This window comes from Leptonychotes weddellii, chromosome 4 (assembly GCF_054177405.1).
Source record: "Leptonychotes weddellii isolate Sample4059 chromosome 4, ASM5417740v2, whole genome shotgun sequence".
NCBI classification, from domain to species: Eukaryota; Metazoa; Chordata; class Mammalia; order Carnivora; family Phocidae; genus Leptonychotes; species Leptonychotes weddellii.
Window position 1 is genome coordinate 62,548,389 of NC_138372.1, and position 24,701 is coordinate 62,573,089.

A 24,701-nucleotide genomic window follows, 5' to 3' on the forward strand; every position below is an offset into this window, starting at 1 on the left:
AGGATTAAAATAAGGCACTGTCTTTCATTTATAAAAAATACAGATATTTATGGAAAATGACAGAAGATAGACATAGCCATATTTCTGAGGATTTTATTTGCTAGGAGCATGAATTTGCCTACAAATTCTGTTTATATTTGCCTTTGATAAAATTAGTTATATAAAGATTCCTTGGACTAAAGAAAGCTTTTTGACTAAACAGATGATGAAAGACAAATAAAAGAAATTCAGTGGGGAGTCAGTATTATATGAAAAATGAACCACTAAGTAAAATCTGTCTTAATAAGTTTATGCATCATTTACTCTAATACTATGAGTGCAATGCTTTGATTTTTTTTTATCTAGTATTCATCCATTCCCAGTTGAGGTATTGTATTTATGCTGTACTGTTTTGAAGCAAGCATAACAGCTGAACATTTTGTTTGTCTGTTATGTTCCATAGGGTTAAACACTGTAGCTCAGATACAGATCTGAAAGGCAAATTTTGAAGATAAGAACTTTAAAATGATGAGACAATTTGGAATATTGAGTTTCAGGTTTTTCTTAGTAAAATCAGAGGTGTTAAGATTTAGGGGTTGGGTGTGGTGGGGTTGTTTATCCCATACGAGCATAATAATGTATGCCTTTACCAAATTTAAAACCTGTAATGAAAAACAGTAGGCGGAAGTAAAGAAATTACTACTCTTTACGTCACAGCCCACTCAGAATCATTAAAATTGTTCTTACCCCTGGTAAATGGAATTTCAAAGGCAAATGTAAAGATAGTTTTGTTAGATTTTTTAAATTCTATATTTTTTGTAATGTTGAGGATCCACTGAAACTTTAATGCATGCTCTTCTTTTCGTCATAGTTGCTGGCTGCATGTTGATAACTATTTTATATGGAGTTTCATTGGACCAGTTACCTTCATTATTCTGGTAAGCAGGTGCTGCTTTCCCTTCGTTTTTAGCTTGCTGCTTCTGCGGTGCGACTGAAACAAAGATAATTGGTTTTATTTTTAATTCACGCATCCAAGGATTTATAAATGTGTCTAGCCTACAGGATAAAACTACGTAGTATACCTTAAATATTATACCATTATTGAGAGTTTATGTACTTGCTAATTAGTACTATTTCGAAAATCCTCTTTCCTCTAAAAAGTACTTTTTCTTATCTAATTTACTTTGCTACAATGTCATGTCATAATCTAAAAAAATATATTGCATGATTTGGGCTTAGTTTAATAATTAGGAATAACTGAAATGTATAGTGTATTTTATGTTTGGGTAGTGGAGTTTTTTGCCAAGAGTTGTAGTTCAGGAAGTATGTCTTCAAAATCTGTACTATTAGCCCTGTACCAAGCTATGTGGCATTTGTAAATTAAATGACTGTTTTGTGGAATTGAAATAACATTAGCTTAATATTTATAATATTAATTTCCACGTAGTAATTTAGTACTTTTAAATAAATGCCCACACCCTAAATTCTTTTTAGGGGAAAAAATTTTTTTAAGCTTAGATTAATAAGCATTAAATCAATTTTAAACTCATTAGAAATAAAATTACTTTTCTAAGACTTTAAAATGCCAAGTAAAAATACTGGTCTTCAAGAAATTTTTTTAAATAAATTTGATGCAAGTTAAATATAGTGACATAAGTTGTTTTTTTTTAATTGCTTACATTACCATTAGTCAAATATTTGAAATATAGTTGAAATAGAAGGATGTAGCTAAAATATTTGGATTTCGGGATTTAAAATTTTCACTGAGTTTTAGCATTCTATTGTTAACAGATAGATGCTATTGACCATTATAAGATTGAAAAGGAAACATAAGCAAGTTTAAATATTGCATATATCTTTTAAATACCTATTTTAAGGATTTTTTTCTTTAAAAGAAGTGATACACATGGTGATACACATGAGCTTATTAGGATATTTCTGTAGTTAACTAGTGTTTCATAAAATTGAGGAAAATATGTTAGTAGTTCAAGGAAATTTAAAACCATTTCAAATGCATGTACTTTTGTCCTTAAAATGAATTATACACTTACACAAAGCAAAATGAAAATTTGAGGTGAATGCTTGTATGAATCAAGCCAGTAAAACATTCTCAAGTGTTCCTAGAAAAGCTAATTTCTCATCAGAATTACTCAATCCAAATGGTTGCGCTAGTTTTTGTTCTTGGTTTATTTAATTTAACATAGCCTAAGTCATTCTCAAATTAAATGGTAAGCAGCTGATTTGAAGTGGCATGATCCTTAAAGACACAGGCTTCTCTTTTTTTCCCCGAGCCCTTGGCTAAACGTATTGGTAACTTTGAAAATTGTAAAGACCATTTTAGAGATACCTAGTCTATAGAAGTATCATGTTAACTTCTTTTGTACTAGTTTTATTTCCATCTAAAAATAAATACTGACTTAAGAGTATTAAAATTTTTTTCACTTGGCCGAAAGACTTTTAATGTTCACATATATTCAGCTTCTAGTAAGAAAAGAGGTGAAGGACATTTTATTATATTGCCCATTTACAGTGTGGGCCTACCATTATTTATTAGTCTTGTCATCATTGCTATCCTGTACCAAATCATTTAGGTTGAAATGTGAAGGGCTTTGGGGAATAGTGTTCCCAACTTAAAAAACAACAAAGAAACCCAGCAGGTTGGGGCGCCTGGGTGGCTCAGTCTTTAAGCGTCTGCCTTCGACTCAGGTCATGGTCCCAGGGTCCTGGGATCAAGCCCTGCATCAGGCTCCCTGCTCAGCGGGAAGCCTGCTTCTCCCTCTCCCACGCCCCCTGCTTGTGTTCCTTCTCTCGCCGTGTCTCTCTCTGTCAAATAAATAAATAATATCTTAAAAAAAAACAACACAAAAAAACCAGCCAGTAGCTGTTTTGACAGTACAGATCCTAGGAGTAATTCTCCTGCAACTGCTTTGCCCTCTAATTCTCCCAACACAGAGAGTCAGAGAGTGGTATAGAGGTGTAAAACATTGTGCATAACCTACATTGAGATCTAATATGATTGTTCAGCATATTTGTTGAATGTTAATATATTTATACCACATACATCCTTCCGATGAAAAAGGATATCTAAAAGTCAATTCAAACACAAATCTTAGTAATATAAGTTATATTTATATATTAATTTGTTTATATAAATATTTTATTTATTCTTATTTTAAAAATATATTAATATATAATAATATAATTAGTTTATAAATATTTATATTTATTTATATGAAAGTTATTTATGTGTATATATATTATATATACTATATAATATAGTACTCCCTTTTAAGGAGTACTTTTACAACAAAAAGTACTCATTACCATTCCTGGAAAGTGTAGTTTTGCATTTCCAACTTTTCTGAATGGAAGCCGTTTAACTTAATAGTATTAAGTAAGTGTATGTTTTTAATAATGTTCTATGAAGAAAAATAACATGCTATGGAAGATAAAACTTCCTGCTTCGGTATTTTTATAGACTGTCTTGCCTACAGGCACTAGAGTTATTATATCTATGAGAAAAGTGCTTGTAAGTAATGAGCAGTGGGAAACCATTAGTATGCCTGAAATGGTTTAATGAAAGCTTGGATCATGACACGTCAGGAGCTGTTCTTATCATTTGGACAGCTCCATCTGCATCGTTAATAATTAATTCAGTTCAGTAAGAGTTCAGCTCACACACTCATTTGGAAGTCTTCTTCAGAGAACACCTCTCTGGCTGCTAGTCCCAGGGAGAAATCGGCTTCTGCTCGGTTAACAGCAAAGATCTGGAGATACAAGTGCAGTTTTAGAGTTGCATTTGTCAGGTAGCAAAAGCTCCAGGGAGGACAAAAAGGGTCAGAACATGTGCAGTTCAGTTAGGTTACTTCAGAGTGGTGTTTCTGTTCTTCTGTCTTACCATATCCATGTCAGCACTGCAAGCTGTGGAGTGAATTTTAAGCTGCTAAGCTCAGACGGATGTGATTCAATTGAGCAGGTTGATGACTCTAAAGCAAACTGTGTGCTCCTGTAATAGCTGGTACCCTCTGCTTTGTTGTAACTTCTTTGTATTTTCGTGTCACCAGTGTGGGTGACAGTTAGCTCTGCCATATCATCAAGTACCAAATTCTATCAGCAAATTATACTGGGAGATTATTTATACAAGGACTCATGAAATTATTATTTTGAGATAGGTATAAAAGAGTATTATTTGTCCTTAGAAGAGAAGGAATGCCCCATTTGGCAATTAACTCTATATAGCTGAATAGGAAAATCTGTTTCTTCTGAATTTGCTGTCTTTCACATAGAATTCTATTAAGAGATGCCCGTCGGGTGCCTGGGTGGCTCAGTTGGTTAAGCGACTGCCTTTGGCTCAGGTCATGATCCTGGAGTCCCGGGATCGAGTTCCGCATCGGGCTCCCTGCTCAGCGGGGAGTCCGCTTCTCCCTCTGATCCTCTTCCCTCTCACGCTCTCTGCCTCTCATTCTTTCTCTCTCAAATAAATAAATAAAATCTTAAAAAAAAAAAAAGAGATGCCCGTCTACCTATTTACCTATGTATACACACACACACACACAGAGCAGAGATAAAATCTGATTAATCCCCGGATGAGTTGCCTCATCTCTAAAATTAATCATCAGTGTGGGCATTTAGGCTGGTGGGTTGGCATTCAATATTTAGCACAGTCCTAAGACTAGTGACTTCTCTGTGAATGACTGAGTAATGACATGCACTTTCCAGCTTTAGATAAGTCTTTGGATACACAGTTGTAACTCCGTCTTTTTTCTTTCTCACTGATGCATAGCACCTTTCAACCTATCTCAAAATATGTACTATGTTTAAGCTTAGTAGTATTTATGTTGGGAAGAAAAAAAACAAAACAAAACAAGTGGACAAAAAATGGCTGCATTGGAATTTGAGGAGAGAAAAGCAGCACTTGAACGGTAGAAACATTCTTCTCTCCCTGGCTTTTTGCCTGCTTTCCTGGAAGAAATAGGAGAAATTTCTTTGACGGTTGGGATTTCTTTTATTTTTAAAATGCATACCAAAGGCAGGAAAATAAATTGGGAAGAAGTAAAAGGGAGGAGAAAGAAATCACTTCCTGTGGTTAGAAAGGGAAAAAAAAAGAAGCCCAAAGTTTATGGCTGGAAAGAGCCATTTATGTCATGGGGAAAATGCGAAGAAGGGAGAACTCAGATTTGCAGTCAGTACTTCATTTGAAACTAACTTTTTTTTTGCCTGTAAGTGACTATTTTGGATGATAGATTTAATCAGAGATATTTCTACTTGCCCTTCAGTTTCTTGTTCTGATTCCCTTAGTTACATTTTAAGAGAACAACAAAGGAGAAGAGAGGGGGAAAAAATATTTTACTCTACAAAATCATGACTCTTTTATGAAGAGTGTATCACTTCCTGAAAAAGATCACAACCATTACAATATTTTTTCTATGAAAATAAATATATTTACATTTTTTTAGCAGTGGAGAGAAAGAAAGAACTCTAAAACTTCATATTAAAAATTTTTTTACACTTCAGGATTTGTTCTGTTTAATTCCAGAAAGCATTTCACTGTCATACATATTGGTGATAATGTATAAAAATGTTTAATACCTAAGTGATATAAGTATCTTTTTCACTTCTTTAATAAGACTAATAAACACCTTATCAGTGAAATTTTTAATGTGGATTTGGGGAAAAGAAAAGTACCTTATGTTTAGCATTTTCTTTTTTTGCCATTTTATATTATGGTTCACAGTATGTCTTGTGTGCCTGTTTTCATAACAACTTTGTCTTGAGATGATGGTATTTTGTCCTGTTGAAGATACCATTGCTTCATTATTTGTATATTTTCAAGTCATATTTCAAAGTCTAAATTAGTGTTGGATTTAACTATAAATTTCTTGGCAACGTAAGTATTAGTGCACTGGTTATAATTCTTCCATTTAGTTTTTTGAAATTGGAGAAATCACAGACATTTGTGAAACAATCTGAGTGCAAGAATCTTTCTGTGGTTTTATGATTATTTTTCTAGTAGTTTTAATTATTTTTAAAGAGATTCACTTTTAAAACATCTTTTTGAAACATTCAATTCTATGTATGTTAGAAATGACAGCCCTTTTTTGGACTCAATTTGAGTTTGTGTGATGTTTAGTTATATGAGTGGAACACACACAGGTTTGAGAAAAGAGAACTAACTGTTAAACATACTGTTTGTCTAGTGGGAGTAGGAGTGTGTGGACATTTTAGCCATTTGCTGATTATGGGATGGTAGTGTTTTCCAAAGAAATAGAGAATTAGTTATTCTAGCAAGTCGATCAGGTAGAAGTCATTTGAAGAGCACATCTCTTAATGTTCAGGATTTCCTTGAGGCTGTATTTTATATATTAATTAATTTATTATTTATCTTCAACTCATTCATCATCTCTGAGTGATTTCTAAAATGGATTACTCTTTATAGAAGTAGAATCTTTTTTTTTTAAAATAAAAAACTAGTATGTCTTTGCTTTGGTAGAGACTCTTAATTTTCTCGCCCAGAATAAACTGGTTAATTTTATTTGTGAAGATGCTGGGCTATGGACCCAGCACACAGTATATTGACTCTCAGCACTGACATTATAGTAGCTAAGTAATCTTTGGCAAGGTACTTAACATCTTAGAATGTAAATTGACTCCCCAAGTGCTCCCTGTTACCTCTGGACATAGGATTATAGGTTGTTGCTGTTTTTCTCGTAATTTTCTGAACTTGTTTGTATTGTGAATATACTATATTTGTAACTAGCAAGAAGCACTAGATGCATTTATAATGTTAAAAAACCTCAGTAGAGTGAGGAGAGAGGAAGGGAAGATATATCTACCAGTCTGTTTTTTTAAGGATTAAATAAGATAAGTTTTCTGTGTCACATTCAACTTGGTTAATCCTCAGACTAAAAAAAAAGAAATGGCTTTGTATCATATTTAAGATGTAATTCTATTCTTCAATGGGTAGATTTCATTTTCATTTCAGTTTTATTAGAAAATGTGTTAGTTCTGAAATAACAGATTTTAACCTGGTCCTCTTCATTGAAAAAGTATATTGGTATGTGTTCATCCTTTCTGCTCATTTTCTTTTCATAATATGATACTTTATACATCCACATTTTTTCACATTCACATTCTTTATTTTCTTGTAATTTATACATTATAGTGGATAACTTTTTTCCTTCCTGGAGTGTACTACTACTACTATTATTTTATTCCTGAAGGGATAATTAATATGCTTAGAAAGTGATGAACACCAAATTGTGGCCGCCCTATATGCTTTAGGAAATATTGTAAGTAAAGGAAGGGGGAGGAAACAACCCTAGGTCCAGAATTATGGAATGAAAGAAATAAATGGTTATATTAGGACATTCAAAAAGAAGGGTCTAGAGATTTAAAGGATTTTAACTCTGAATCTACAAAGCAGCTTTTCTTTCCTAAGAGTTGTATCAGTTTGTGTGTTTATTTGGGTTTTGTTTTGTTTGTTTTTAGGATATTTGGAGTTCTTATTTGTAACCATTCTCTAATTTTACTAGTTAAGACCTACTGTTGCATAAAATAAAAAGTAAAAACATATTGATTCTGCCTTTAAAAAATTAGAGATGTACTGTACCATCATTCTGTAGAAACTAAATCAGATATTTACTGTACTATCAGAAGGATCTCCCTAACTTCTCAAAGGTAGAAATTGTATCTTACTCGCAATACAATAGGCACATTCTTGTGTGGAGCAGTAAGGTAAATAAGTATTTGTTGAATAAATGGCATTATACTGTAATGTCTCTGAAAATGTAAACATTTATTTATATCGTGACCAACTGGAATAATCACTAGAATATAACACTAGAAAATCTATTTGCATTTTCTCTAGACAAGTATTTTAATAAGTTAATTTTTAAGTTGGTTTTTTAAACAGAGAGCTTCTTTTGTCCTTCTTTTGTTAATGTTAAGTAATTAACATGAAACGATAGAATGCTATCTGCCAACATTTGCAAATTATACCCATTAACCTCATTTTATCCCTTAAGAGGAAATTCTACATCTAAGAGAAATAATAAGGCACAGTAGACAAAATGAGTGATAAACAGCTTAGATTAAAGCCTTCACTCTGTTCCTAAACTCATCATTAGGAAGGACTTGGAAATTTTATTTATTGCCCTATATAATTTTTCCTAATTATAAAATCAGAAGTAGTGATGAATGAGTAAAATAGCATTATCATTTTATCAGATGGTATTGTGACTCAGTAAAAATGATCATCTTATTATGACAAAATTATGCTGAGTGCTTACCATCAAGGAATTGCTTTTATCCCTATTTGCCCTTTTCTGAATACAGCATTTGGGCTTGCACTCTCTAAGCCAAGTAAAGCTCACAAAATATAACTTTGTTTTGTCTTTTTAAAAGTAATAATCTGAAGTAAATAAAATGTCAAAGAAATCCAGGAGTGATCAAGCTTAGTTCTGTTTTTAGAGCATAAAAATGGAACTGCCTATCCTCTGTCCAGCATTCTGCCAGGTTTCTGTAGAAGCAGAGGCAAAATTGCAAACATTATCTCTCTTCAGTCAAAACATGTCTTTTCTTCTGAGTTCACTCATGTTGGCCCCTTAAGCCTGCCCTCCATGTCAGGTTCCATCTTCCCTTTTTTTGCTTTTGTTTGCACCTCGATTCTTTGCACAGCTCAGTGTTTAGAGGGACTCAGAGCAACCTTTCTTCAGAATTTACCCACACCCATACAATAGAGAGGACAAAAGGACTGATGATGGCTTTTATTTTTTTTTAAAGATTTTATTTATTTATTTGACACAGAGAGAGAGAGCACAAGCAGGGGGAGCGGCAGGCAGGCAGAGAGAGAGGGAGAAGCAGGCTCTCCACTGAGCAAGGAGCCTGATGCGGGGCTCTATCCCAGGACCCTGGGATCATGACCTGAGCCGAAGGCAGCCGCTTAGCCGACTGAGCCACCCAGGCGCCCCTGATGATGGCTTTTAACCATTTAACAAATGGTATATAACAAATATATACATATTTTAAAAGTTTGTCTTTCTAGAACTAATATTTTTCATATATTTTTTCATTATTTTTCATTTATTTTATTTCATTTGATCCTCACAATTACCTTACAAATAGATCGTGCAAATGTTATTATCCTCTTCTAATCAGTCAAAATCAAAAGCTAGACTCTCAGCTAAATCTTAGGGTCCCAAATCCAGCAATTCTTGTAAGCTACGTGATGTAAATGCCCCTTCTAAAGATTTCACTTTAGTGTTTCCATTAGATGGCTTTTAGGCCCTGGAGTACCTCTAGCTAAAGAAACTAATTTAGGTTTTCTAATTTATTTAATCATCACCACATGATGCTGATTTAATGAGGTTGCAATTTCATGTCAAATGATCTATTAAAAAAATCGATCATACATAGCTGGAGTATTTTTATTTAGACTCAACTTGATCATTGCCTATGTAAAATTCAGTCAGTGAGTGTCTACTATATACTCATGTCATTGGTATTTAGCTGCATTAACTTGTTAAGTATATTTGCAAAACTTATTCATTTTTTACTCTGTGGTTATAGTCGTCTAATTCTTTATTTGTTATAACAGCTCAATATTATCTTCCTGGTGATCACCTTATGCAAAATGGTGAAGCACTCAAACACTTTGAAACCAGATTCTAGCAGGTTGGAAAACATTAAGTAAGTATTTAGTATTTTAATTTTAGTGCTTGACAAACTAAGATACTCTCCACAGAGAATACATGAATGCCTTCTATCAACTATAGAAATTATTCAGAATGAAGTTTTACTGATCAAGGTTGAGTTTCAATGTTAATCATGTCACAGACATTGGTCAAAAATCAGATAATAGTTTCTGTCTTGATCTAGAGCCAAGAAATTGTTTTAGTGGCTGTGTGGAAATTCCGTATCACTGTAGCAATTTCATTTGAGTTTAAAATGCGGTTCAAAATGATGTTGCTGTTTGCATGGCTGATATGATTATATTAAGTCTGTTTTGTTAAATGACTTTTTCGATTTAAGGATTCTGAGCAGTTTTCTATTTCTAATCCTGTTTTCCTAAGATAATTTGCTCTATTACTATTGTTAACTTGGAGATTGTTGTTTTCATGATAATTAAAGAAATGTTTATTTCAATACTGAATAAAAACTACAATATCCTATCAATGGAAAATGCTATCTAATTAAAAAATTTATAGTTGTTGATTCATTAAGGCATTCATGGAAGCATTTTCAGAGTTATCTTTTAGAAATGAGTTAATTTAAAATTTGAGGAGGTATTATTCAAGTTGGTTATAATGGGATTGTGAAGAATATTTTTAATGTAAAAAATGGCAGATCTATAATAAGGGTAATTTTTTTTTTTTTAAACTTAGCTGTTTTAGATAGGTTAGTGCCAGCTTCATTGCATGTTGCATGGTAAGAGAGAGAGCTAATCTTTAGCATCTCTCTCTTTTCTTCCTTTTCCTCTTTCTGTCTTCTCATCTACACCAGTAATTACCGTGTTTGTGATGGCTACTATAATACGGACTTACCTGGGTAAGGTAGAACCCTACATTAACAAATTTATGGCATGATTTATATTTTTTACAAATCCGTCAATATCATGAATTGCCCTTAATTTTTATAATTATTTTGGAATATCTAAGTTGCTATAGTATTTTTAAACTGTAATATGCCTTTATTTTTTAATTGCTTGCCTCTGCATTTTGACTTCCTTAATTTTGACTAATTTATAAAATATATAAATGCTTTCTTACTACTTTCTATTTTAATTCTGTCTAATAATTTTGTTTCTCTTTTCTGCTTATAATGCTTTCTAGCTATGAAGATAATAAGCCATTTATCAAGTAAGATCATTAGTTAGACATGGAATGCACTGACTTTAAATCCTTTCCATTCCGTCCTATTTTCTACAGTTCTTTTCTCCTTAAGCTATTCATGATGAAATCTCTCCAAAATTATTTTATTTTGAAGTTCTCATTTTTGTCCCATTTCAGCGAGGCTTCTTCATGCTTTAGTTAAAATACCTTAGGTTCACCTAAGATTAGTTTATTAGAATCTGCAGTTTAGGTGTTAAGCGATTATCTGCCATTTAACCTTTCTGTATGTGTCGCATTATTCAGTGTCATGAGTACACCACAGGAATAAAAAGATAGGAGTAAACTAATTAAGGACTCCTTAATTTCTTTTACTAAAATGCACATAAAAGACAATAAAGTCATGGGGGATGTTTTACACCTTGTATTTTAATATAGTTTTGATACCTTGTTAATGCTGGAGTAAGAAAAGGTCATACCTGCTGTTGCTGTTTTCACTGGAGGCTGCAGTACTAAATGCTATTGTTCTTTCTTTAATCAATGAAAGGTTAAAGCCAAAATGCTGGTTGAATTTGAATGTGAACATAGAGAAAGTCAACTGCTACTACTGATAATGTTAATATTTAAGTGTGAGATATGTTGTTCTCTCATTGAACTTGTTAATAAAATTCACTTTATTTTTTCAGGTCTTGGGTGCTTGGCGCTTTTGCTCTTCTATGTCTTCTTGGCCTAACCTGGTCATTTGGGTTGCTTTTTATAAATGAGGAGACTATTGTGATGGCATATCTCTTCACCATCTTTAATGCTTTCCAGGGAGTGTTCATTTTCATCTTTCACTGTGCTCTCCAAAAGAAAGTAAGTGAAGACACCTAGAGGCTCTAGTTCCTTATTCTTTGGTTTGAAAATCAGAGATGAAATAGAGAAGATTTTACAGTTTTACAGCTGACATAGTACTAAATAGAATCGTTTTTAATCATACATTAACTATAATAATGCATGTCTGGAAATTCGGGCTTCACATATAAAATAACTCAGTACCAGTCATCTTTTTGGATCTCACTTTGGGAATATTAGAAACTAGACACTCACGTTAAGATTTCTTCTTTGCTAGTGGGGTCTACAAACGTGCTTTGTGCAAAAGGTGTACAAGATAAAGAAAAGGTTAAATAATCTCATTTTTTTGCTCGATAAAGGGAATGCAGTGGTCCAAAACGAAATTGAACATAAGGATAAATGACCTTGATTTTAAAAGCACCAGACATACAAAAAATTAATATTAATGTTACCTTTTGAGCAGTTGTGGAAGATCTAAAACCCAGTAATTTAATATCTCACATCTTATTATTTTGTCCTGATTTTATGTTAACTGGAGTCAGCAAAAATGATTCAAAAATTAAAGTTAAAGATGAAAAACTTGCAAGAAGATGTAAACCTAAGAGAAGAGCTTAGCTGCCTTTTAACTAGGTATCACATCCTTTCTCTGTCTGCATATCTAAAAGAGTATTTTTATTTTGTTATTACTAGTTGGTCACTAAATTGAACAGAGAAATAGAATTTTGAAAGTGAAAACTATTATGTTTTCAGTCTTGACAAGATGATAGTGTTGTTACTTCCATCAGTTGTTGAATAAGCTATAATTTTGAGATAATGACAGTGGAATGTGCAATACAGACAGATAATGTACATTCACAGCAATATAGGCATTAGGCAAAACCAACATTGGAGGGTAGTATTTGGATAAAATACCATTTTGATTGCCATTGTCTTGGTCATACAGCATTTCAGAGCAGTTAATAGCCATTAAATGTACAAAAAAAATTTTGTGAGGTATCAGGTGTTATTTAGTAACACTAAACTTTAATTTTCTAAACATTATACAGGTATAACCTTGTAATTACTTTAGTATTTACTATTTCTTACACAAATGAGCATTTTGTATACATGCATAGGATCACATATCATAATTTCTTCCAAATGTGTTTGACGTAAAGCATAAATTATTTCCTCGTAGAGGTATGTGTATTAATTGAACAAAGAGATTTTGCTGTGCTTTTTAATTAACAATTACATTTTTGAAACAGTGTGCTGGACTTCCTTTTGAACACGTTCTACTTAGTCTTGGATATGTCCTGTTGGGTGCTGCCAGGATGAATGGCTAAGAATATGATATAAAATGATTTAGTTAAAATCACGCTTCTTGGGGCGCCTGGGTGGCTCAGTTGGTTAAGCGGCTGCCTTCGGCTCAGGTCATGATCCTGGAGTCCCGGGATCGAGTCCCACATCGGGCTCCCTGCTCAGCGGGGAGTCTGCTTCTCCCTCTGACCCTCCTCCCTCTCATGCTCTCTGTCTCTCATTCTCTCTCTCGCAAATAAAAAAAATAAAATAAAATAAAATAAATAAAATCACGCTTCTTACTGCTTGAGTGAGCGTATTTAAACAAAGAAAATGCTTTGAAAGTTCAAGCCCATTGTTACTTGTTCTAATAGGTATAGTTAAATAAGGCTAAGAGGATGAAAATGCAAGTGCACTTGGATTTAAAAGGTCATCTAGTACCTTTAATGCTGTAATTTTTCAAGGAGTAAGTGTCAAAGTTATGGTCTGTGCAGGCAGATACTGAGCACAGTCTTTTTGAGTGTTTTTGGCAACCTACTAGAAAGTAATTTCTTCTGCAACTTCTTCTTGTCTGTTCTAGTTTCAGTCTGGCTCTAAGCCAGAGCAGAACTTATTCATAGGCCAAGAGAACTGCACAGAATCCAGCCCTCTTCCCCATGCCTCCCAATTCTGCACCACCTTTCTAGGTGGGGCCCTATTCTTTAGCAGTTGTTTGGACTTCACTTTTTAAAGTTTCCTTTAAACTTTCTTTAGGCCTAACAGCTTTCCTGTCTATTCATATATCCAAGCTTCAGGGGAAAAGGGAAATTACATGGGTAACTCATTAATGTGAATGGAAATTGCATAAATAGTTCCCTTGTGTGCTAATGAAGTGAATAGGCATCTTAGATGCTCTACACTAAATGTGAAAGCTAGACACATCAGAAAATGAAGAAAACATTCCATCCTAATTAATAGCATATGTATCAAAGTCCTTTTTTTCTTTATTCATGTGCCAAAGTAGTCTTGTCATTATAAAGAGGTTACCCGCAAAACTATGCAATCCAGTAAAAGAAGTTTATGTATTGACCTACCTAAAAGGACATGAGGTGTATAAAACTCAAATGACTGAATTATGAGTGGTTAATGTAATTAAGCAAGGAAAGTACTAATTTTTTGTCCTTATTTTCTTAGCATGAAATATAAAATTGGGGTTGCTAAGTATATAGATAGAATGAGGCTTTAAAACATTATTATATGTTATTATACAAATAACATTTGTATAATAATAGGGCATAAAGCATTTCTACATATTACATCACATTTTGAAGATTGTACCAGCCAGCCTGGTAGGCAGAGAGATTTTTCTGATTACTATTTCAGCAGTTTCCGTCGAGCTTGATTTTAGAAATTCGATGTATTTGCTCCACAGAAGAGTGTTAGTGGAACTTATTCTTCTCAGTTATTTCCACTGCTCATTTAATTATAGAGAGAGAGTGAGAGAAGCAGGTATGTTTTTGTTAATCTCTCGGTCTCGTGGTTATTCAATGCAGGTACGAAAAGAATATGGCAAGTGCTTCAGACACTCATATTGCTGCGGCGGCCTCCCAACCGAGAGCCCCCACAGTTCAGTGAAGGCATCAACCACCAGAACTAGTGCTCGGTATTCCTCTGGCACACAGGTAACAAAGAACTTGACAGCATCTTTAATTAACCTTCTTTATAGAAAGCCTACTGAGACGTGTTGTGTTCAGATGCACTAATTGTCTCCTCATTATAATGATCTAGGTAGCAAATACTTACTTTTTTGGTATTTTGGTCTTAATTTCTTCTTAAGTATTTATTCAAGGTGTTTCTTCAGGTGTGAACATCATTTTTGAGAGCTCTCCTTCTTTAAGAAGTATATGATCATCATTTGGATACCCTAAGTTCTCATGGTGGGCACTCACTAAACATTTGTTGAATTAATCAGTCACCTCCACTTTTTAAAAACCTTTTTAAGAGTGGAAGATGAAATATTCTTTAGTTCTAGACTTCCTTAGTTTTAGACCAGAATCGACACACATTCCTTTTTAAAGGCCACCAGGTAATCCTACACAGGTTGTTTAGGGTAGGCCTTTATGTGGCTTTCAGAAGGTGAGCTTGGGGAAACTAACATAACCTATGTTTGCTATTTTATGTTAATAGAGCCGTATAAGAAGGATGTGGAATGACACTGTGAGGAAACAGTCTGAATCTTCTTTTATCTCAGGCGACATCAATAGCACCTCAACACTTAATCAAGGTCAGTTACTAGGGAAATTGGAGCCTACAATATAAATTTTGTACCTTTTGCCAATTTACAATAATTCTAGAGAAAATACCGATTTATTTTTCCCCCTCTCGAATGGGTTTATATCACAAGCTCTTAATCCTGCTGAGTCAACTTTTATCCTTTATAAAAGTACATATAAATTCGTCTTATTCAATAATGTAATGCAAAAAGTAGAATTTCAAACTCCACAGTAACAGAACAAGGCAGGAAAAAGTAAATGCTGAGAACATACTTTGCCACAGATTAAAATGTTTTCCTTTAGTGAATACAGATTTTTCTTTTCTGAGACATTTGTGAACGTTTTCTTTTTAAAACATTTAATATAGTTAGAATAACTCCTGTTCACATTAAACAGTGCCAGTTTTGTGGCGAAAATTCTTATTTGTAAGATTATTTTATCTTATGCTTCCTCCCAAAAGTAAAAAATAAGTGTCAAAAACATTTATAGTAAATCTTCATAAGCAAATAATTAAAGACATGAGAATCTACAAAGCAGTTTTTTCTATTTGAATTACTATTTTTAATGTGTTTACAACTTTAAACTCATATGAGCAATATAATGCTTACTTAAAATAAGCTGGCAAATAAAATAATTTAGCAGGATAAGGACACAAGTGCACATAGACACACAAAATCCTGAGTGCAAGCTTAGTTAATTTGAATTTGGTACGAAAAAATCATGTTATCTTACGTATACATATCCTTAAAAAGGTAATTTATCCAGGTAATTTGTTTTGATACACTGATTTGTAATATAATAGAACATGTTATATTTTATCACAAATATTAAAGACATTTTCCACTGTTGACATTGTTCTGATGAGATTCTGGTTTAAAATGAAGAAAGGAGTATGTATGGCATCAAAACCAACTTGAATTTTAAAATATTTTTAGTCAAATTACATTAGTGATGCAAAACATATGTTTGATAAGTATTGAAAGGTTTGTAATTTGTCAATTAGAATGAGTGAAATGTGTGTTTATTCCATTGCTCTGATGTTTTACCTAATTCGGTTAAGATGACTATCAAAAAGGAAATGAATTATTCAGTGATTCATTTTTGAAACCTGGCAAATAAGATTACAGAATAAAAATTCTTACTGTATGGAGTTTGTGAATGGTCTAATAATTGATTATACACACAGTCTCTTTCTCCCCCCCCTCGGCATGCGTGCTCTTGCATTTACTAAGAGAAGCTTTGTGTAGTGTGTCATACTTTTTACTTGTTTGTGGAAGTTGTTTTTCCTCCTGCTTGTGTCAAAGTTGGTATTAACACAGATGTTTTCATGAGGGATAATCCCACACCTGTAAATTCTGAAAGTTTGAGATTCCCTCTTCTGGGCCTCAGTGGTTAGGTTTTTAATATTAAGCAGTAACATCTTGAAACATAATGTTGATCTCTCTGCATTTAATTGCCATTTTTGTTTAAAAGTGATTTTGTATAAATTAGTAAATGTCATCCTCAGCAGGTGTTTACTTGGGGGACTTAGAAGGCACCTGTGAATTACTGAAATTTACCTTCCCTCTCCCCTTTCTCCTTCAAATTAGTAGTTCAAATACAGTCAGAAAATTTCAGCACATTATCCGTTGCCAACTTGTCCGCTACTCTTGATGAATACAAAAAGTACTTTACTGCAACTGTAACACAAAAATAAGAGAACTGATGTATTTTTTTCTGTTTCTTTGCTTTAGGAATGACTGGCAATTACCTACTAACAAACCCTCTTCTTCGACCCCACGGCACTAACAACCCCTATAACACATTGCTCGCTGAAACAGTTGTATGTAATGCCCCTTCAGCTCCTGTATTTAACTCACCAGGTGTGCTTATACTTACGAATAAAACTACCTTTCTTTGCTGCTAAACAGAGCTCTGATCTTTGCCCTTTTTCTAGAATACTCAAGTTGCCATGTATTTATTATTACATCTTTAATTTCTCAATTTAAAGAATTACGGTATTGTCCATGCCAGGCTTCTAAAACTGCACTATATTATAGTAAAAATTCAGTCATGATAGTATTTACCAATAATTATCCATGTTTTTAACACAGGTGGCATAAATCTTAATATATTATTACAGGACTGACATCACATGGTCCGAGAGCCCATCTTCAAGATTTTTATCATTTAGAGGTATCCTATCTATGTAATATACTGTTTAGTTTACTCTAAAGCTTGCAGACAGAATTTGCTTCTGAAATGAATTAGCTGATAAAGATAATTTGGATGCCTAGGTATAGAAAACTACATCCAGCATTATCAATGTAACCGAACTATAGTATAGTGCAGCTTTATGGTAGTTTTTTTTTTTTTTCTTAAAAAAAAAAAAACTTTGAGAATGAAGTTAATATTAGTCAGTTTATGCCTTTAGTTTTTTATTGGGGGAGGGGGAGAGATTGTCACTAACCCATCCTGTATTACTATGTTTTCTAATAGCTTATTTAAAAAAAAAAAGCATTTAATATTAACACAGTTTTCAAGATTTCGGTGAAAGTTATCACATAATTACTGCTAGCCTATGATATTTATTTATGGTTGATATTTGCCGCTAAATTAAACAAAGAACTCTGTTTCCGTTTTTTTTTTCCTTAAAATTCTTTTTTAACGTAACTGCAGTTTCTCTTTTCATTCTCTTGTTTTTCTTACTTTCCTTATGCTTTCCTCTAGCAACCTACAGAGAGACAAGTATGGGAGTCAAACTTAACTTTGCCTATCAAATGTAAATTTTTTCAGCATGATTTTTAACCGGCACAATTAAAACATAACTAGCAGTCATGAAGTAGACTCAGCGGGCAAGTGGTTCACAATTTCCAACTAAACTGTTACCAAATTCAAACAGTACATCTATCTGTACTGCCTTTTTTCAGTAATAGAGGTCTGTAGCAAATGCTGTCCATACTTAAGTATATGCAATGCTGAAATAATTTGCTCTTTAAAGCCTGAGGTGCTGTCAACCAGAATGCTTAATAATTGACTTATCATTTCTGCATTCCCACAGTAATCTTGCTACAGGCTGTGGAAAGTCTTCAAGTGAATTGCCTGAACTTGGGCAGAAAAAGTTGCCTCTTCAAAACCAGTCAAAGATGTGCTTAAATCTGCAGTATATCATAGAAAACACCTTTTGCATTATCCAGTATATATTTTTATATTCATTAAGCAATGATAAAAAGAAAGAAAAATGGCAAGATCGAACCTTGAGAGGGGAAACAAATACTAGCAAGTGATCTATGTGTCACCTATAACTTAAAACACCAGATGTTTTCTAAATAAAGATGGTGGCGCATGCATGAATTTAGCAAGCTAGACCATTACGTCAGTCAAGCTAAAGGAAGCCTTACAAATACTATTGTAACTTCATTTTGTTATACATGGAGCCTGATAAAAATGAAATTGTCAGTTTTTCCAACGTAGAAGTTGGATCAGAGTTTTTAAAAGAACACGAGGCACCAACAGATACACTCCCCCCCACACACACGTTCTCATTTTCTGCTAATGAGGAGTTATTGAACAATGCCCACGTACTTATTGGTCATGAAACTGAGTTTTCTAGGATAATCTGCAGCTTTAAGAGTGGAGTCAGCACTAAAAAGGGAAATTTCCTATTTTTTCCAAGAATGAAATTTTTCCTCGACTCCTCCAAGCCTTGCATACAATGCAGCAGCCGCACAGTGGCCAGTCTCATTCAGTAACATCATTTCATTCTTTTTTTTTTCTCCAGACCTATCTGTAAACAAGTGATTTTTTTTTTTCTCTAGGATTTTGAGAATGAATAACCTAACTTTCCATGGTGCAGACCATTTAATTTTCTTGAAAACTTTTTATTTCCATTTGCCTGAGAAGCACTGTGATGTCTTAGTTTACATGTTTATGTGTCTGTAGAAAATACAACTCTGATTCCAAGAGAGCATGTTACCATCTTTTTTTTTCCCTTCTAAACCTCTTTTCATATCTTCAGCAGACTTATCAGTCTTTCATTCCTTTAGAGATAAAAAATGTATTAGCCAAGGCTGACACCCTTTTCCCATTCCATAGTTAATATCTCTTATTGGTTTGATTTCTGTGACCCATACTTAAGAAATCTCTAACATTTCTGCGTCTAACCTTCATGCCCATGGTGTCTGTGGGCCAGTCTTGTACAGTAGACTTTGCTGGTTCATTCGGTGCTGTCACTGTGGCTGATGCAATTGCAGGGCTGCAGGCAAACTTTGACCATTAGGAGCCTGGGGCCATTGCGATTAGAGAGTATTAGTACCAAAAGAAAAAAAGAATCAAAATAATAAATATTAAATGAAAAAGCAAAAGGCTGCTATTGCTGGTAATCTAATTTGTTGAACCCTTGCTCTGACTAAGTTGCTGAGAAGCTTAGAAATTCTTCATCATGTTACAATAAATCATTTTACTTTCTTTTATATATCAGCTACTCTTAGGCCAGATAGCCTGAGCAGACAGACATGATGTGAGTTGTCCAAAGTGAGTCATTCCACCTGCTGTCTATCGTGTTGTTGGATGGTGCTTGTGGGCCCTTGGTCCAGTCAGTATGAGAGATGGCTGTCTTTGTTTCACATGAATTCTTTGTCTCTGTCCATTTTTTTTTCATTCTTTTTTTTACTTCATCTCCAGAAAGAGGAAATGTTAGAATGTTGTTTAAAAAGTTGCTTGCCAGTTATGTGGGTTTATGTTGTACATTTGCCTTCGGTTTTTGTATGTGACTTATTCCTTTTTAATTTAGTGTTGTTTAGGACAAATTCTGTTAATTTTATTTTTATAAACCATAGTCTCGTACTTTAAAATGTAAATGTCACTAATGAATTGCTTTGCATTAACTATGCAAGGGCATGGAGTGAAGTCTTCTTTGTAAAGAGTGTCAGAGAGTTGACCAAAAAAATCAATCAATTGATAACCACCGTCTCCCCGAAATTGATGAAGTACTATTCTGTATGCCATCTTCCCTCCCTGGAAAACAGTATTATTCTTTCACACTTTTTCCTATTACCTAAGGGGTCGCAACTGTTTACAGTTGGGAATGCGGGAAAGCCTGGCACTGTTCAAGGGTTAGCTTTCAAATACAACTTTGTCCTGAACGACATTAAAGAGTTTTGTACGGAAGAAGTAAAGATTCTTTGGGAAGGAACAGAGGCAGTAACGGCACCCCCCCCCCCTTTTCCGTTCCAGGACATTCACTGAACAATGCCAGGGATACAAGTGCCATGGATACTCTACCGCTAAATGGTAATTTTAACAACAGCTACTCACTGCGCAAGGGGGACTATAATGACAGCGTGCAAGTCGTGGACTGTGGACTCGGTCTGAATGATACCGCTTTCGAGAAAATGATCATTTCAGAGTTAGTGCACAACAACCTGCGGGGCGGCGGCAAGACTCACAACCTGGGGCTCACGCTGCCAGTCAAGCCTGTGATTGGGGGCAGCAGCAGCGAAGATGACGCGATCGTAGCCGACGCTTCCTCGTTAATGCACGGCGACAACCCGGGGCTGGAGCCCCATCACCAAGAGCTCGAGGCGCCGCTCATTCCTCAGCGGACTCACTCCCTTCTGTACCAGCCCCAGAAGAAGGGGAAGCCCGAGGGGACAGACAGCTACGTCTCCCAGCTGACCGCCGAGGCTGAGGACCACCTGCAGTCCCCCAACAGAGACTCTCTTTATACAAGCATGCCCAATCTCAGAGACTCCCCCTACCAGGAGAGCAGCCCGGACATGGAAGAGGACCTCTCTCCCTGCAGGAGGAGTGAGAACGAGGACATTTACTACAAAAGCATGCCAAATCTTGGAGCTGGCCATCAGCTTCAGATGTGTTACCAGATCAGCCGGGGCAATAGTGATGGTTACATAATCCCCATTAACAAGGAAGGGTGTATTCCTGAAGGAGACGTTAGGGAAGGACAAATGCAGCTGGTCACGAGTCTTTAATAGTGCAGCTAAGGAATTCCGGGGGCCACAGGCAAGTATTAATAAAGACTCCGTTGGCCCACTGCAGCTCCCTCACACTCTGCTCGGAGACATGGCTCTGTTGACCTGTGGTTCTCCAGTGTAAAAAGATGACTGAACCTTGAAGTTCTGTGAATTTTTATAGAACGTACAAAAACTTTGTATATACACAGAGTATACTAAAATGATTATTTGTTACAAAGAAAAGAGATGCCAACCAGGTATTTTAAGATTCTGCTGCTCTTTAGAGAAATTGTGAAGCAAGCAAAACAAAACTTTTCCAGCCATTTTACTGCAGCAGTCTGTGAACTAAATCTGTAAATATGGCTGCACCGTTTTTGTAGGCCTGCATTGTATTATATACAAGACGTAGGCTTTAAAATCCTGTGGGACAAATTTACTGTACCTTACTGTTCCTGACAAGACTTGGAAAAGCAGGAGAGCTATTCTGCGTCAGTTTGCAGCTCGCTGCAAATCTTTTACATTAAGGCAAAGATTGAAAACATGTTTAACCACTAGCAATCAAGCCACAGGCCTTATTTCCTATGTTTCCTCAACTGTACAATGAACTATTCTCATGAAAGATGGCTAAAGAAATTATATTTTGTTCTATTGCTAGGGTAAAATAAATACATTTGTGTCCAACTGAAATATAATTGTCATTAAAATAATTTTAAAGAGTTTGAAGAAAATATTGTGAAAAGCTCTTGGTTGCACATATGTTATGAAATGTTTTTTCTTACACCTTGTCATGGTAAGTTCTACCCATTTTCACTTATTTTCCACTGTACACAGTGTTCTGCTTTGACCACTTAGTCTTTATTCTTACATTTAAATTTCTTATTGCCAAAAGAACGCCGTTTATGGGGAAAAAAACTCTTCAAAGCCAGTTATGCCATGCCTTGCACAAATGTGGTGAAATCTAGAAAAGAGTGTGTGTTACCCCTCTGTTTATTCTTGAACAGAGGACAGTGAGGGCACTGGGCACTTCTCACAAACTTTCTAGTGAACAAAAGGTGCCTATTCTTTTTTAAAAAATAAAATAAAACATAAATATTACTCGTCCATATTCCTTCTGCCTATATTTAGTAATTAATTTATTTTATGATAAAGATCTAATGAAATGTAAATTGTTTCCGCAAAATTCTGCTTTTCTTTTCATCCCTTTGTGTAAACCTGTTAATAATGAGCCCATCACTAATATCCAGTGTAAAGTTTAACACGGTTTGAAAGTAAATAAATGTGAATTTTTTCAAGTAGTTAATGTGCACTTTTATGTATGATACCTAATTGGCTTTAACACACTGGCATTTCCCCCCCCCCACCCCCATGGCATTTGTATGTCCCTTCATAATAATAACCCACGGGTATGAGAAAGAATACAGTTAAGCTGCCTGATGGTTCTGTGTGCTGTCAAGAATATATTTGTATTCAAACTGCCCATTACCCACGCACAGAATCTGGCAGAAAATTTTCAATGGAGAAATCTACTGAAAATACTTATGCTTGTTGCATTGCATCAGAACTAAAACAAAAATTAAAAAAAGAAGAAGGGTTGGAAATTCTACAATCAAATTTGGGCATCATAAAAAAAATTGATTTTTCAGCAGAATTGAGAAGAAATTCCTAAAGCATACTTTCACAGTTTGAGGATTATAACTATCCCTATAGGCAGCTGCGAATGACAATATTTGTTATCATGGAAAGGTTCAAAAATCATATAATTGAATCTCAACAAATAGATTTTTCCTGTCTACATCGTAAGCATGTATACCAAATTCTTCTAAAGGGTAGTGGTTCTCAAGTGCTTCCACTAAGTTAGAAATAACTTTTTTATGTGGACATACTTCGTTATGCCTATTGAATTGAAAAAGAATAATGAGAAAAACTTTTTCAAGTATATATTCATATATCTAAATGCAGACATAGTAAGGCAGACACTATATAATAAAGTATCAGTATTTAATAATAGGGTAACAACAGAGGGGTGTATTCATACAAGAGTTAATATTTAAGTTGGAGACTGACCATAAGAAATTGTATTAATGTTCAAACAGATTTAATAATCCTCTGAGAAGGGTATTTTTATTTCTTTGGCTAAAATTCTTCAGGAATTTTCAAAACTTTATTTGGGGGCATTATATAATTAAAATTAATGTTTTAATTTTCTATTTTGTTACACTTTTTTCCTTTTTTTTTTTTTTAAAGATTTTATTTATTTGAGAGAGAGAGAATGAGAGAGCACATGAGAGGGGGGAGGGTCAGAGGGAGAAGCAGGCTCCCCGCTGAGCAGGGAGCCCGATGCGGGACTCGATGCGGTACTCGATCCTGGGACTTGATCCTGGGACTCCAGGATCATGACCTGAGCTGAAGGCAGTCGCTTAACCAACTGAGCCACCCAGGCGCCCGTTACACTTTTTTCCTATCAAGCTATACAGTGTTGTGTGATAACGTACTTCCCAGCATACAAGCTAACTAGGGTTGGGCTGGTTCAGTGATGAATTACCAAAAAAAAAAACCCAAAAAAACACTGATTATTCAGTTAGTACTATTTCTCTTGAAGCAGTTCTTATTAAAACTGATACGATGTGACTAGGTACATAAGTACATAGTACCTAAATGGTTACTGTTCTCTTTAGAAATCGTAATTTATGATAAGTCTGTATTAGAGAATACGGTCTGGAATCTTTCATCTTTGTCACCAAAAAAAGAAGCATTTTTAAAAGGGATTTCTTTTTAAAAGTATATAAATGTTGCCTTAAATTCCATTCAGGATGTCCCCTAGTACAAATTAATTTCTTATGTTTAAAATTACTAATCTGTTGACTGACACATTATTCTGTTTATTAACCCAATGGTTTCTTTGGGACTTCTCAGACTTCACCTGGATATAGAATTTCCACATCCTTGATTGTTTCTCTTTGCAATAGTCACAACTGTGAACTTTTATTCACATTAGTGTACCTATTCTCAGAGACAGATACAACTGGTCTACTAGTAATAAGGAATTTTTTTTCCATTTATTTAGATGCAGCTTGATACAAGTTAATTCAGATTGACCTCCTTTATTTTATTTTAAAATATAGGCTTGGTTTTGTTCTTTTCTACACACACACACACACACACACACACATATTCATAGCTCATTTATCTTACAGGCTTTTAAAATCATTTAGGTATAAGGAAGAGAATCCATACAAATCTATAAATTACTTAAATAGTTGTCAATTCAAACTCATCCACATTCATTTGACGGTAGCTATATATATAATATTTTAACCAATAAAACAACAGCTGCACGTGTGTGACAAAATCACCATCACTATCTTCTCTCCACAAAGAAAAGAAGCATTTTGCACAAATTCATTAACAAATTAAAAAAAATGCATGTGCACATGTTAAAGGGGTGTATTCAGGATGCCTGCTTTATTTATTTAAGTGAGAAAGGAGAAAATGTGTGTTTCCATCAATTCAACTTTGAACTTCAGTCTTAAAACTGACCTTCAAGATGCTCTCATAGGATAGAGTGTTTGGTAAGAATTTTA

At 34.4% G+C, this 24,701-nt stretch overlaps 1 protein-coding gene across 14 annotated transcripts in view; it reads left to right on the plus strand.

Moving 5' to 3' along the window:
• Positions 1-22,415, plus strand: part of ADGRL2 (adhesion G protein-coupled receptor L2) — a 274,450-nt gene extending 252,035 nt beyond the window's left edge. For 5 of the 14 annotated variants that reach the window (XM_081818660.1, XM_081818663.1, XM_081818661.1 and 2 more), the window contains 7 exons: positions 851-917; positions 9,575-9,666; positions 11,492-11,660; positions 14,450-14,578; positions 15,084-15,180; positions 16,903-17,031; positions 20,384-22,415. In XM_081818660.1, the coding sequence (XP_081674786.1) occupies positions 851-917; positions 9,575-9,666; positions 11,492-11,660; positions 14,450-14,578; positions 15,084-15,180; positions 16,903-17,031; positions 20,384-21,138 (1,438 nt within the window). In that variant the 3' untranslated portion in view covers positions 21,139-22,415. Of the gene's footprint in view, positions 1-850; positions 918-9,574; positions 9,667-11,491; positions 11,661-14,449; positions 14,579-15,083; positions 15,181-16,902; positions 17,032-17,262; positions 17,345-17,878; positions 19,608-19,628; positions 19,682-20,383 lie in introns of those variants that run through there. The other 9 variants (XM_031037139.2, XM_081818668.1, XM_081818669.1 and 6 more) reach the window with 6 other exon arrangements.
• The last annotated feature ends 2,286 nt before the right edge of the window (positions 22,416-24,701 follow it).